Raw genomic sequence first — 13,492 nt, forward strand, 5'->3', positions numbered from 1 at the left:
TTTCTTGAGGTCAGGACTTGTTCATCTGTTTAGAAATGGCAGATAATTTTCTTCTTGTCTGCCTTCCACATTTTGAGTTTCATCTTATCGCCTACGCCACAATCTCATATGTAGTCAGTGCCTCTTTCTGCTTCAGACTCAGTTATCACCAGCTGCTATGTGATCAATGTCTTGGTAAGGTTTTTCATGTATCTGTGCTCATTTAAATAGAGATACCTTCCCTTTTCTTTAGCTATATAACTAATGTGCCTAACCAACTTGTGCATGATCAAAATAAAAAAAAAAAAAAGAAATGTACTGATTTATTAATCACTATGGTGGAGGGAGAGACCTAGAGCATCACTCTGGCTCACATGATGCTCTAACTTGGGGCCTCAGAGTCCAATGCTGTAGTCATTGCACCATTTCCCAGACTATGTGTATGATCACATTTTAAATTTGTTAACTGGGTTGTTCTAAATTTAGTTTTATTTTCTTCCTTCCTTCCTCCCCTCCTTCCTCACTTCCTTTCTTCATTTCTTTCTTTTCTCCTTTCTTTCTTTCTTTCTTCCTTTCTTTCTCTCTTTCTTCCTTTCTTTCTACCAGAGCACTGTTGAGCTCTGGCTTATGGTGGTGCAGGGGGGGATTGAAACTGGGACTTCAGAACCTCAGGTATGAGACTCTCTTTGCATAACCATTATGCTGTCTACCCTCTGCCCTTCTTCCTCTTCTTTTTTTTAATAAAATATTTTAATTTATTCATTATTGGATAGAGATAGAGAGAAGTTGAGAAGGGAGAGGGAGATAGAAAGGGAGAGAGACAGACACCTGCAGGCCAGCTTTACCACTCGTGAAGCTTCTCCCCTGCAGGTGGGACCAGGGACTTGAACCCAGGTCCTTATGCACTGTTATGTGAACACTTAACCAGGTGCACCACCACCCGGCCCCAATTTAGTTTTTTAAATATTTATTTATTTATTTGTTTGTTGCTCTTGTTGTTTTATTGTTGTAGTTGTTGTTGGATAGGACAGAGAGAAATGGAGAGAGGGAACACAGAGAGGGGGAGAGAAAGATAGACACCTGCAGACCTGCTTCACTGCCTGTGAAGTGACTCCTCTGCAGGTGGGGAGCCAGGAGCTTGAACAGGGATCCTCACGCCGGTCCTTGTGCTTTGTGCCATGTGCGCTCAACCCACTGCGCTACCGCCCGACTCCCCCCAACTTAGTTTCATTTTCCATGTATAATGTTGTTTCCCTTCTCCTTTCTGATCTTTGTCTACTAGTTCATAAGTAATACCTGTAATTTTAAAATCTTGTAAACTGTTACTATATATAAATTAAATTTATTATTTATTATTATTATTTTTTTACAACCACCACACCTTCTCCCAAGAATAAGGAAGGGAACAAAAGCAATTGAGATAATTCAGCACATGTGTTTAGAAGACAGCATGGTTGGAAGGCAGGTGACTGATTTGGCCGAGTGGAGGACATTGATGCTTAAGTGCCTAGAGAGAAAGGACCTATAGGAAGAAAATCCATTTAATAGCAAAGGGGTGTGAAATTAAAAGCCATACTTGTTTCTTCCATACCTGCTTTACTAAATCAAGAAAAAGTGCAAAAGGAAGCCTACAAAAAAAATTGATAAAACAGAGCCAGTCAGTAACCCACTGAATAGAGCACACTCAGCTTGTGACTAATCAGGTCCCATTGGTTCAGAAAGGCTGGGAGGGAGCCTGCCCCTCAGGAGTGAGGAAAGGGAAGAGAGCAAGAGGCTCCTTAGTGAGTTTGCCTGGGGGGCAGTGGGAAGGAAGAGCAAACACAGTGGTTCAGGGAGAGAAATGTTGGGCATGGAAGAGTGATGCCCAGAATGCGTTTTCTATCTTTCTTCTCCTTCCTTCTTTCCTTTCTCCCTCCCTCCCTTTTTTTTCTTCCTTTCTCCTTCTTTCCTTTTTATTTCCTTCCTTCCTTCCTTCCTTCCTTCCTTCCTTCCTTCCTTCCTTCCTTCCTTTTCTTTCCTTCCCTTGTTTCTCTCTCTCTCACTTGCTTTTTTTTTTTTTTTGACTTATTTATAAAATGGAAATACTGACAAGACCATAGGATACGAGGGGTGCAATTCCACACAATTCCCACCACCAGAACTCCATTATGCCATCCCCTCCCCTGATAGCTTTCCTATTCTTTATCCCTCTGGGAGTATGGACCCAGGGTCATTATGAGGTGCAGAAGGTGGGAGGTCTGGCTTCTGTAAATGCTTCTCTGCTGAACATGGGCGCTGGCTGATCAATCCATACTCCCAGTTTCTCATTTGCTTTTTAAATTTTTATCTTATGAAAGGGACCAGACGGTGGCACACCTGGGTAAGTGTACACATTACAGTGAGTAAAGACCTGGGTTCAGGCCCCCAGTCTCCACTTGGAGGGGAGATGCTTCACAAGTGGTGAAATAGTGTTACAGGTGTCTCCGTCTCTCTCTCTCTCCCTTTCCCTTCCCCTCAATTTCTCTCTCATTCTATCCAAAATAATAAATACAAATTGAGAATGTGTTCAAATAATCAGTAAATTATCAGTACTACATGTTCTGCCCACTTAAAATTTTTTTAATTTATTTCCGAGAGAGAGAGAAAGACAGAACCAGAGCATCACTCTGACACATAAGCATCACTCTGACACACTTTGATTGAACTCAGCATCTTAGGCTTGGGAATCTAACGCTTTGTTCGCCATTATCTCCTTTATATGTTATTATGTCCCACCCACTTTTTTCTTCTACAAAGATAATCAAAAGATTTTGCTGAGAAAGCACAGAAGTGCACTGGCCTGTGATAATGTTTTTAGCATTCTCTTCTTCTTTCATCTTGCCCCTTCAATAAAGCACATATCAGGAACCCACAGAGAATAACGGTGTATTCCAAGATGTCTCAGAAAAGCAGTATTAGCAAGCTTGAGAAGGGGAAGGAAGATATTTGACTTCCTGAGGTTAACAAGTTGACTTTTTTTTTGAAGTCCTGTCCAAATTCAGCATTTTTCTTTTGATTGTAGCATTCTCATGTGACTATTAATAGTAAAATACTTAAGACATTCACAATAATATAAAAAGCCAGAGGGGGCTGGGTGGTAGTGGACCCAGTAGAGTATACATGTTACAATGTTCAAGACCCTGACCCCACCTGCAGGGGAAACTTCATGAGCAGTGAAGCAGTGCTGCAGGTGTCTCTCTTTTTCACTCCCTTCCCATCCCCCTCAATTAATTAATTTAATATTATAATCAACATTAAATAAATATTTTAAAATATTAAAACTGGCAATTCTCTGGCCTTTTCTTATTTGATTCTTTTTTTTCCTTCAGACTTTATGCCTATGCTAACAGATGCTTATTAAGACAAAACACCCACACCACACATCTTTTTGGTCCTCAGAATTAAAGCCTTTCTCTGATAAAGTTCAATACAATTTACTATGGTGTCTCTTTCTTTCTTTCTTTTTCTTTCTTTCTTTCTTTTTCTTCTTCTTCTTTTTTTTTTAACCAAAGTGCTGCTCAGCTCTAACATATGGTGGTGCAGGGGGTTGAATTTGAGACTTTGGAATCTTAGACATGAGAGTCTCTTTGCATAACTATTATGATCTCTATCCCTGCCGGGATTTTTTAAAAAATATATTTTTACTAGTGCTTTAATAGTGATTTACAAGAGTATTAGTTATTAGGGGTATAATCCACACCATCAACACTACTAATGTTCAGTGCCCCCACTCCCCTCCAATAGTAAACACCAGTGTTCTCCCAAGGTCATAGTTATGGCTTGAATATATATATATATTTTTTTTTCCCCCAAGTTCATGTGTTTCAATTCTCTGTATTCCACATTTGAGTGAAATAATCTCTTGGGATGGTTTTAAAAAGTACCATTACACATTTCTTCTCCCAAATAATGACATGTACTCCAATATATGAGTAAAACAGGTGAGGTAGTCAGTCATTCTGTCAGCTGTAATGCTGAGGTTCACATGCACATTGGGAAAATTCTTCAGCCTCTGTGTTGTGGCTCTGTCATGAATGTTGCCTTGGAGACCTTGGAAAACAATGCAGCTGACTCATGCCCTAACAGGAATTGTTGTTATCTAAACCCAGATATAGGCTGCTGAGATTCCAAACTGTACCTCAAGAAGGATCTCATCTCTGCTTAATTAAAGACTGTCAAAACATGGTTAACTCAGAAAAAAGAGTCATACTGGTGACTACGGAACAGCAGCAGCTGTGTTTCTCTCCTCTCCTCTCTCAGGTCAACTAGGAATACCAAAGGAGACCGCCTGGGACCACAATAAGGCAGGACTAAAATGACTTCAGGAACCCACCAAACCACTGGTGCAAACATGTGTGGCTCATGGACAGAGAGGAGCCTAAGGAGAGATTGAGTAGCTGGTAACAGTCCGCAGTTTGCCAGTTGAGGCACCACCTCCAGCCTGCTTTACCAACAAAAAGATTTTGGAAGGGAGGAGAGGACTCCCCTAAGACTCACCAAATGCCACTGTGAGTCTCCACTGCTGCTGCCCTCAGAATCTGGAGCAGCAGGGGGGGAGGCCCTGTGCTGACACCAGGGGACAGAGAACTAACCAGGAAACTCAGGAGAAGATCTGTACATTGGTGGCCTCAGGAGTCAGTGATTAAGCTAAGAGGCCTACTTATAGTTTAAAAGCTGTCAGGCTCCCATAACCTACGGGGAAGAAAAAGAACAAAAGATTAGTTATAGTCCCAAAATGTGGAAGCTCAACAGTACACTACTTAACAACTACTGGGTCAAAGAGGAAATAAAGGAAGAAATCAAAATGTTTCGAGAATTGAATGAAAATGAAGAAAGAAGCTTTCAAAATATTTGGGACACAGCTAAGGTAGTACTGAGAGGGAAGTTCATAGCCATACAAGCACACATTAGGAAACAAGAAAAAGCACAAATAAACAGCCTGATTGCACACCTTAAAGACCTAGCAGAAGAAGAACAAAGAACCCTAAAGCAACCAGAAGGACAGAAATAACAAAAGATCAATGAAAGTAAACGTTGGTTCTTTGAAAGAGTGAACAAAATTGATAAACCTTTAGCCAGACTCATAAAACAAAAAAGGGAGAAGACCCAAATAAATCAGACTGTAAATGAAAGAGCAGATATCACAACAGACACTGCTGAAATTCAACATATGATGTGAGGCTTCTATGAACAACTACATTTGACCAAGCTAGAGAACTTGAAAGAAATGGAGGATTTCCTAGATACCTACAAACTTCCAAAATCAAGTAAAGAAGAACTAGATAACATGAACAGGCCCATCACAGCGAACAAAATTGAAACAGTTATCAAAAACCTTCCCAAGAATAAAAGTTCTGGACCAGATAGTTTTACAAATGAATTCTACAAAACCTTCAAAGAAGAATACCTCTACTTTTGAAAACTCTTCCAGAAGATTGAAAACACAGGAATACTCCCTTCCAGCTTCTGTGAAGCCAACATCACTCTGATACCAAAAGCTGACAGGGACACAACAAAAAAAGAAAACTACAAACCAATATCTTTGATGAACATAGATACTAAAATACTGGACAAAATTCTAGCCAACCGGATACAGCAGTATATTTAAAAGGTTGTTCATCATGACCAAGTGGGGTTTATCCCAGGGATGCAAAGTTGGTTTAATATATGTAAATCAATCAATGTGATCCATCTTATCAACAAAAGCAAGATAAAAAACCACATGGTCATATTAATAGATGCAGAGAAAGCCTTTGACAAAAGACAGCATCCCTTTATGATCAAAACACTACAAAAAATGGGAATAGATGGAAAATTCCTGAAGATAGTGGAGTCTTTATATAGCAAAGCTCCAGCCAACATCATACTCAATGGTGAAAAACTGGAAGCATTTCCCTTCAGATCAGGTACTAGACAGGGCTGCCCACTATCACCATTACTATTCAACATAGTGTTGGAAGTTCTTGCCATAGCAATCAGGCAGGAGCAAGGGATTAAAGGGATACAGATTGAAAGAGAAAAGGCAAACTCTCCCTATTTGCAGAGGACATGATAGTATATATAGAAAAGCCTAAAGAGGGGAGTCGGGCGATAGCACAGCGGGTTAAGCGCATGTGGCACAAAGCACAAGGACCAGCATAAAGATTCCAGTTCAAGCCCCTGGCTCCCCACCTGCAGGGAAGTCACTTCTTAGGTGGTGAAACAGGTCTGCAGGTATCTATCTTTCTCTCCCCCTATCTGCCTTTCCCTCCTCTCTCCATTTCTCTCTGTCCTATCCAACAATGATGACATCAATAACAACAATAATAACTACAACAACAATAAAAAGACAATAAGGGCAACAAAAGGGAAAATAAATAAAATTTAAAAAAATTTTAAAAATCCTAAAGAATCCAGCAAGAAGCTTTTGGAAATCATCAGGCAATACAGTAAGGTGTCAGGCTACAAAATTGACATTCAAAAGTCAGTGGCATTCCTCTATGCAAACACTAAGTTAGAAGAAGACGAAATCCAGAAATTAATTCCTTTTACTCTAGCAACAAAACAATAAAATATCTAGGAATAAACCTAACCAAAGAAATGAAAGACTTGAGAGCAGCACGGCTTCCTTAGCTCAGTCCGGAGATGAGGCTTCCCAGCAGCAGCTGCCGCCAGCCAAACCCAACCCCCCCCCCCCCCCCCCCCCCGCCCATGGCCACCATGCAGTTTATGCTGCTTTTTAGTTGGCAGGGAAAGCTGTGACTGCAAAAATGGTATGTCTCATTATCAGACAAAGTGAAGAAAAAGATCACAAGAGAACTTGTTCAAACCGTTCTAGCTCGGAAACCTAAAATGTGCAGCTTTCTTGAATGGCTAGACTTGAAGATTGTTTACAAAAGCCATCAGGTGCCAGAGATGCTACCATGATGCCAACCGGACTTCCCTGGGCAGGTGACCCTACCAATGTATCCTGGAGCCCCACCTCCCCAGAGCCCTGCCCTACTAGGGAAAGAGAGACAGGTTGGGAGTATGGATTGACCTGTCAACGCCTATGTTCAGCGGGGAAGCAATTATAGAAGCCAGACCTTCCACCTTCTGCACCCCATAATGTCCCTGGGTCTATGCTCCTAGAGGGTTAAAGAATAAGAAGGCTATCAGGGGAGGGAATGGGATATGGAGTTCCAGTGGTGGGAATTGGTGTGGAATTTTACCCCTCTTAACCTATGGCTTCATCAGTTTTTTCATTTTATAAATAAAAACCTAAAAAAAAAAAGAAATGAAAGACTTGTATACTGAAAATTATGAGTCTCTACTCAAGAAAATAGAAAAAGAGACAAAGAAGTGAAAAGATATTCCATGTTCATGGTTTGGAAGAATTAATGTCATTAAAATGAATATACTAACCAGAGCCATATACAAATTTAATGTTATCCCCATCAACATCCCAACCACATGTTTTAGGAAAATAGAACAAATGCTACAAATGTTTATCTAGAATCAGAAAAGACCTAGAATTTCCAAAACAATCTTGAGAAGAAAGAACAGAACTGGAGGCAACACACTCCCAGATCTCAAACTGTATTATAGGGCCATTGTCATCAAAACTGCTTGGTACTGGAACATGAATAGACACACTGACCAGTGGAATAGAATTGAGAGCCCAGAAGTAAGCCCCCACACCTATGGACATCTAATCTTTGACAAAGGGGCCCAGACTATTACATGGGGAAAGCAGAGTCTCTTCAACAAATGGTGTTGGAAACAATGGGTTGAAACATGCAGAAGAATGAAACTGAATCGCTGTATTTCACCAAATACAAAAGTAAATTCCAAGTGGATCAAGGACTTGTATGTTAGACCACAAGCTATCAGATATTTAGAGGAAAATATTGGCAGAACTCTTTTCCGCATAAATTTTAAAGATATCTTCAATGAAACGAATCCAATTACAAATAAGACTAAGGCAAGCATAAATCTATGGGACTACATCAAATTAAAAAGCTTCTGCATAGCAAAAGAGACCACTACCCAAACCAAGAGACCCCTCACAGAACAGGAGAAGATCTTTAAATGCCATACACCAGACAAGAGTTTAATAACCAAAATATATAAAGAGCTTGCCAAACTCAACAACAAGAAAACAAATAACCTCATCCAAAAATGAGGAGAGGACATGGACAGGATATTCACCACAGAAGAGATCCAAAGATCCCAAAGGCCAAGAAACACATGAAAAAAATGCTCCAAGTCTTTGATTGTCAGAAAAATGCAAATAAAGACAACAGTGAGATACCACTTCACTCCTGTGAGAATGTCATACATCAGAAAAGGTAACAGCAGCAAATGCTGGAGAGGTTGCGAGGTCAAAGGAACCCTCCTGCACTGCTGGTGGGAATGTCAACTGGTCCAACCTCAGTGGAGAATAGTCTGGATTACTCTCACAGGGCTAGAAATGGACCTACCCTATGATCCTGCAATTCCTCTTCTGGGGATATATCCTAAGGAACCCATTACACTCATCCAGAAAGATTTGTGTATACCTATGTTCTTAGCAGTACAATTTTTAATAGCCAAAACCTGGAAGCAACCCAGGTGTCCAACAACAGATGAGTGGCTGAGCAAGTTGTGGTCTATATACACAATGGAATACTACTCAGCTATTAAAAATGGTGACTTCACCGTTTTCAGCCCATCTTGGATGGAGCTTGAAGAAATCATGTTAAGTGAAATAAGTCAGAAACAGAAGGATAAATATGGGATGATCTCACTCTCAGGCAGAAGTTGAAAAAAAGATCAGAAGAGAAAATACAAGTAGAACCTGAACTGGAGTTGGTGTATTGAACCAAAGTAAAAGACTCTGGAGTGGGTTGGTGGGGGGGAGAATATAGGTCCCGAAAGGATGACAGAGGACCTAGTGGGAGTTGTATTATTATGTGAAAAACTGAGAAATGTTATGCATGTACAGACTATTGTATTTACTGTCGAATGTAAAACATTAATCCCCAATAGAGAAATTAAAAAAAAAAAACATGGTTAACTCAGATATAGAACTTACCTCTGGTGTTAAAACTAATTCTACTAAGACACCTGGCTTAGCAGACACCTGCAGACCTGCTTCACCATTTGTGAAGTGACTCCCCTGCAGGTGGGGAGCTGGGGGCTCAAACTGGGATCATTACTCTGGTCCTTGCGCTTTGAGTCACCTGCGCTTAACCTACTGCTCTACCACCTACTCCGTTTTTTAAAAATTTTATTTTGATAGATCAGAGAGAAATTGGGGTGGGGATGTAGAGTGGGAAAAAGAGAGATACCTGCAGCCCTTCTTCACCACTTGTAAAGCGTCTCCCCAGAGGTAGGGATAAGGGGTTGAACCCTGGTTTTTTGCACATGGTTATGTGTGTACTTTACCAGGTGTGCCACTGCCTTGTCCCAGTATCTGTTATTTTTATTTTATTTTTTGATAGCTACAGAGAGAAATTGAGAGGGGAGGAGGAGGTAGAGAAGTTCTTGATGGATAGGAGTTAAATAATATGCTGCTGATGTTTTTTGCCTCGGGGGTTATTGCTGGGGCTCAGTGCCTGCCCACTGCTTCTGGTGGCCATCTTTTCTATTTAATTGGATAGTATAGGGAGGAATTGAGAGAAGAGGAGAAGACAGTGAGGGAGAAAGATAGATACCTGCAGACCTGCTTCACAGCTTGTGAAGCGACGCCTCTACAGGTAGGGAGCTGGGCTCAAACTCCAGTCCTTCCGCGGGTCTTTGTGCTGTTACTATGTGTGGTTTAACGTGGCGTGCCACCGTCCAGCCCCATAATTTTTTTTCCAAGAAGAAAGAACAAAGATTATATGGAACATACAGATGGCACACAAAAAGTTTTGAACTTTCTCTAAGCCTGTGAATATAGTAGCTACTTTGCTGGATCATTGTGAGGGTGAACTGAGGTCATTGTGAAAGATTGCTAAGTAGATAGCAATGTCATGCTATCTTATTATATCCAATTAATAGATATTTTTATATCACCAAGAAGGAATTACTCATTAAACCACTACATGATGGTTTTATATTACCAAAACAATTTTCTACTTATTAAAAAATGGTTAAGACTTATTTCATTTTACAGTCAACAGTAAATACAATAGTTTGTACATGCATAACATTTCCCGGTTTTCCACATAAATACAAACCCCACTAAGTCTTCTGTCATCCTTTTCCAGGACCTGTACTCTCCCCCTCCACCCCACTCCAGAGTCTTCTACTTTGGCGCAATACACCAATTCCAGTTCAGGTTCTACTTGTGTTTTCTCTTCTGATCCTGTTTCCTGTTTTTCAACTTTTGCCTGAGAGTAAAACATTAATACACCAATGAAGAAATTTTAAAAATCATATAAAAAAAAGAAGAAAAAAAAAGAAAAAGAGGCAATTAAATACAAATGTAGACAGATGGTGGTAGAGTTGATAGTTAACCCATGTCTGCAACCTTGGGAGTGGTTTGCAATGGAGGCATTGGGGATTCAGAACTCTTGTGGTGGGAGTGATGTGGAGCTGTACTCCTCTTGGCATGTAATTTCGCAAATAAATATTTAATCACCAATAAAAAGTGAGGTAGTTATTTCATCAGTAAATAAATAAGTAAAATCTTAAAAATAAAAATAAAATAAACACAAGGGGGGGCAAGTTAGTGGCTGGGAGGTAGAACATACGCCTTGCATAAGTGAAGCCCTTAGTTTGATCCCTGGCACTGCATTTAAAAGACAAAGACAGGGGTTGGGGCAGTAGTGCAGCAGATTAAGCGCACATGGCACAAGTACAAGAACCAGGGTAAGGATCCTGGTTCAAGCCCCCAGCTCCCCACCTGCAGGGGGGGGTCACTTCACAAGCAGTGAAGCAGGTCTGCAGGTGTCTATCTTTCTCTCCTTCTCTCTGTCTTCCCCTCCTTTCTCGATTTCTCTCTGTCCTATTCCAGCAACAATGACAGCAATAACAACAACAATGATAATCACAGCAAGGATAAGCAACAAGGGCAACAAAAAGGGGAAAAATAGCTTCCAGGAGCAGTGGATTTGTGGTGCAGGCACTGAGCCCCAGCAATAATCCTGGAGGAAATAAATAAATAAATAAAACAAAACAAGATTTATTTTGAGGGATTTCAATAATCATATGTCATCCTCAGGGTATCTATTATAGAGCTAGGGGAGGGGGCTGGGTGGTGGTACCCTTGGCTGAGCTCACATGCTACAGTGCGCAAGGAAACGGGTTGGAGCACCTGGTCCCCACCTGCAGAAGGGAAAGCTTTGCAAGTAGTGAAGCAGTGTTGCAGGTGCCTCTCTGTCTCTCTCCCTTTCTATCACTTTCTGGCTATTTCTATCCAATTAATAAAGATAATTTAAAAAAATTTGAAAAGTAGGGAAAGGGCTGAGAAAATAGTGGTTATGCAAACACACTTTCATGCCTGAGGCTTTGATATACTTGGCTCAATCCCCATCACCACTGTAAACTGAGCAGTGTTTTGACTTTTTTTTCTTTTCATTCTATCTTTTTTTTTTTTTTAAGGTAAATATAATAAAATTCTTCAAGAGATTTCTAGAATTTTTTTTCAGAGCCTGATTCTTTAGAATATCTTTCTGATTTAAAAACACAGGTTTCTGTGTTTCTCACAGTGCTTTTTCCGTGATATCAAGTGCTATAAATTAGAAACACAGCAACTCTAAAATGCACCCCTCTGCCAAATTTCAAATTTTCCTTCTAATCACTAACACCCACTCTCCTTGTGCTTCTTCTGTCTTACCAGAAAGTGTCTACAGAAAATGTTCTCAGGCAACAAAGAAACTCCTACTCTTGTCTGAATGCTTGCTCTCTGCCTGCTTCTTCCATAGTCTTCCCACATTTGATCATGTTAACAACGTGATAGTCCTGGCTCAGGACATAGGCTCTAAAGTCATCCTTGGTTCTCCTGTCTCTCACATTCTCCATAAGCCAGTCCTCCAAGATTCTAGATCCAGAATTTGGCTCCCATCTGCTCTCCTCTGTAACTACTTTTCTATCCTGAGGCATCATCGTCTCTCACCTATAATTACCTCCTAACAGGTTTTTTTCTGCTTCTGTCTTGGCCCCTGTACAAATCTATTGACACAGTGGTCTCAGTCAATCTTGCAAAAACTAAGACATAGTCTGTCTCTGCTCTGTTCAAACTCAGAGATTCCTTCTCATTTACTCAGAATAAAAACCTTAATGTAAGGGCCCTGAGGTAATTAGGCAATCCTTAATGATTCATTTCTCTCATACCCTCCCTTCTGGGACATATTGCTCCAAAATTACTTGGCCCTTAACTACGCTGTTGACTGGCTACGAAAGAAGGGCAAATGCTAGAAGAAGCCCAGAGAGTCTTGGTTCTGTTTCCTCTGCCTGGAAACCTCACCCTCTAGAACTACAGAATTAACTCTTTCACCCCCTTGAATCTTTGCTCAGATCTGATGTTCTTATCAAAGATACCCTTGACCCGAACCCCCCTTTTTACGCAAGCTCACCCCAGCCCTTCAACCTACTCCACATTTTCTTTTTCTATATCTATATTTCTTTTTTCTATATCAAAGAAATTTGCTATAGAATATTATCATTTATTATCTTTTTTTTTCAGCAAAGCAAGTTGAAAGTCTTTGGTGTGCTCAGTGACGATTTTCAAGCTTCTAGAACAGTGACAAAATAGTATTAATTCCCTAAAATAGACCTACTAGCTATTTCCAAAATGGAGAACCCAAATATTTTATATATTTTTAAAAAATATTTTTATTTATTTATTATTGGATAGAGACAGAGAGAAATTAAGAGGAGGAGGAGATAGAGAAGTAGAGAGACAGAAAAACAGAGGGATACTTGTAGCCCTGCTTCAAGTGAAGTTTCCCCCAAGCAGGTGGGGACCAGGGGCTTGAACCTGGATCCTTGCACACTGTTATGTGAGCATTTAACTAGGTGGGCCAACACCTGGCTCTGAGACCCCAAATCTTCATCTGCAATATTCCAGCCTTTAGATTCTTGATTAGTCAACAATTTGTTCGGCTTTGAATATTAACTCTTTTTTTTCAGCCACCAGGTTCCAGATGCTACCATGATGCCAACTGAACTTCTCTAGGCTGATGACCTCACCAATGTATCCTGGAGCCCTGCTTCCCCAGCGCTCTGCCCCACTAGGGAAAGAGAGAGACAGGCTGGAAGTAAGGATTGACCTGGCGGGGAAGCAATTACAGAATTCCATCAGAATTCCGTATCCCACCCCATCCCCTGACAGCTTTCCTATTCTTTAACCCTCTGGGAGTATGGACCCAAGGTCATTGTGGGATGCAGAAGGCTGAAGGTCTGTCTTCTGTAATTGCTTCCCCGCCGAACATTGACAGATCGATCCATACTTCCAGCCTGCTTCTGTCTTTCCCTAGTGGGGAAGGGCTCTGGGGATGCGGAGCTCCAGGACACATTGGTGGGGTTGTCTGTCCAGGGAAGTCTAATTGGCATCATGCTGGCATCT

At 40.8% G+C, this 13,492-nt stretch overlaps 1 protein-coding gene across 1 annotated transcript in view; it reads left to right on the forward strand.

The window, feature by feature from the left end:
* Window positions 1-13,177, forward strand: part of METTL21A (methyltransferase 21A, HSPA lysine) — a 131,379-nt gene extending 118,202 nt beyond the window's left edge. The window contains exon 4 of the mRNA XM_060194040.1: window positions 13,057-13,177. Within this exon, the coding sequence (XP_060050023.1) occupies window positions 13,057-13,082 (26 nt within the window). The 3' untranslated portion in view covers window positions 13,083-13,177. The remainder of the gene's footprint in view (window positions 1-13,056) is intronic.
* Window positions 13,178-13,492: the final 315 nt, after the last annotated feature.

This window comes from Erinaceus europaeus, chromosome 7 (assembly GCF_950295315.1).
Source record: "Erinaceus europaeus chromosome 7, mEriEur2.1, whole genome shotgun sequence".
NCBI classification, from domain to species: domain Eukaryota; kingdom Metazoa; phylum Chordata; class Mammalia; order Eulipotyphla; family Erinaceidae; genus Erinaceus; species Erinaceus europaeus.